Genomic DNA, 1,677 nt, shown 5'->3' with positions numbered 1-1,677 from the left:
AATGAACACTTCCTTGTATCTGAGGCAGGAAACACAGCCTTATATGGTGTTTTTGGGGTGGTAATTATGCTAATCTCGAGCAGCTGGATAGAAAAGGTGTAAATTACACAGCTCATTTACGCACTTTTCCTGAAGATAGAAGAGTTTGTTGAATCTGACGTGACATGTTCGTACGAACCCTTTGTACGAACAAAAGTAAGAGAAATTTAGGAGAAGAATACGAACATGTTCTTGCATGTGGCCCAATGTCTCCATTTGTGGATCACATCAAGTGATTTCTTATTGGTCCAGTCTGAGTGTGGCTTGATAACGTAAGGAGGGCCTGTTGTCACTGAGCAGGGTTGGTTTGAGTCGCTCGTGTCCCTGAATAAATGAAATGATTTGAAAACATGTCTGATATAAATGTTTGTTTGTGTGAAACATGTTAAATTTGACAAACACCAGATGTCTGTAAGGAGGTGAGAACACCACAGAACTCAGTGGTCCAGTTCAGCATCTTGTCTGGTTCCTGCAGCAGAGCGTCCGGCGCCAGAGTGCCCTGGCCTTCTCCCTGTGTGCTGCTGTTCTGGCTCATGGTGATCTGAGGAACAACAAGCTGAGTCAGCTGACCATCAACCTGTGGAACCTCAGCCACAAACATGGACACTGTGAGACCCGGGTCTCTGTGAGTTCTAGGAACCCCCCCTGCAGCACAAAGACCGCTGAGCTGGACCCAGTGATGATGTGTTCTGACTTCCTGTCTCCTGCAGGTCCAGACTCTGGAGCACATCAAACACCAGGCGCAGCAGCCCGGCATGGCTCACCTGCTGGATACGGTCCAACGGCTCACTCTGCAGTCTCGCACCTGAGCCTCAACAAGTCCCAGTGGCTCCACAGCAGCCAGTCAGACTGAAAACCACCTGGTCAAGATGTCTGTATGGAGCAGAGGACTGTTCTGATTGTTGGACCTGGTGAAATGTCTCTTTAATTAGCCTTAAATCAGCTGACTTCATATTTCTGAACTCTTCTCAGCTGCAGTTTAATGCATGAAGAAGATAAATGTCTTTACGTTGTCTGAACCAATCAGCTTTCATTCAGCAAATATGTTTTCACTGCTGTCTGCACAACAAACCGCCCTGCGGGAACATTAACGCTGACTCAGCTTCTCCAGATGAATACTGATGAAGAGGTTAACACAGGTAGGAGAGGAGTGGTGCTGTTCTTCTGGAGAACAGGAGGTTAAAACCAAACCTGCAGAGTGAGCAGCTCTCCTCAACTCGACTAAAATTACTGTAAAATCACTGAGTTTATTTCTCTGGTCTCTGAAAACAACATTAGATGTTTGCTCCAACACAACACTGATAAATCCACAGGACTCTGTCATCTCATGTTCCACTCAAAAACATAAAATTATTATTATTATTTTGCTCAGTTTAAAAGGTAGAAAAATAAGTTTTTTTTTCTTGAATCTTTCAATAAAAAGTTAAAACGAGTAGTATCCCTGTTATTTATTTTTTACTTTGTGTTAATCTGTAATTCGACAAAATTAGTTTGTTTTTGGAAATCAGGCTTTTTCCAAATTTAAAGGGCAACTGGAGCCCCTGCAGGGGTGGAGGCAGGGGGTGGCCAGGGGTGGCCATGGCCACCACAGACAAATCTTTGGCCACCCTGCTGTACACACCTCTTCCACAGTGAAAC

At 44.7% G+C, this 1,677-nt stretch overlaps 1 protein-coding gene across 2 annotated transcripts in view; it reads left to right on the top strand.

Annotated features, from left to right (window-relative positions):
- Positions 1 to 1,218, top strand: part of vps35l (VPS35 endosomal protein sorting factor like) — a 56,408-nt gene extending 55,190 nt beyond the window's left edge. The window contains exons 29-30 of one of the 2 annotated variants that reach the window (XM_014027506.1): positions 518 to 664; positions 750 to 1,218. In XM_014027506.1, coding sequence (XP_013882960.1) covers positions 518 to 664; positions 750 to 848 — 246 coding nt within the window. In that variant the 3' untranslated portion in view covers positions 849 to 1,218. Of the gene's footprint in view, positions 1 to 514; positions 665 to 749 lie in introns of both variants that reach the window. The other variant, XM_014027505.1, reaches the window with a different exon arrangement.
- Positions 1,219 to 1,677: the final 459 nt, after the last annotated feature.

Source organism: Austrofundulus limnaeus, unplaced genomic scaffold, assembly GCF_001266775.1.
Source record: "Austrofundulus limnaeus strain Quisiro unplaced genomic scaffold, Austrofundulus_limnaeus-1.0 Scaffold656, whole genome shotgun sequence".
Lineage (NCBI taxonomy): Eukaryota > Metazoa > Chordata > Actinopteri > Cyprinodontiformes > Rivulidae > Austrofundulus > Austrofundulus limnaeus.
Note: the sequence above shows the minus strand (reverse complement) of the source record. Positions and strands in the feature narration are given on the sequence as shown.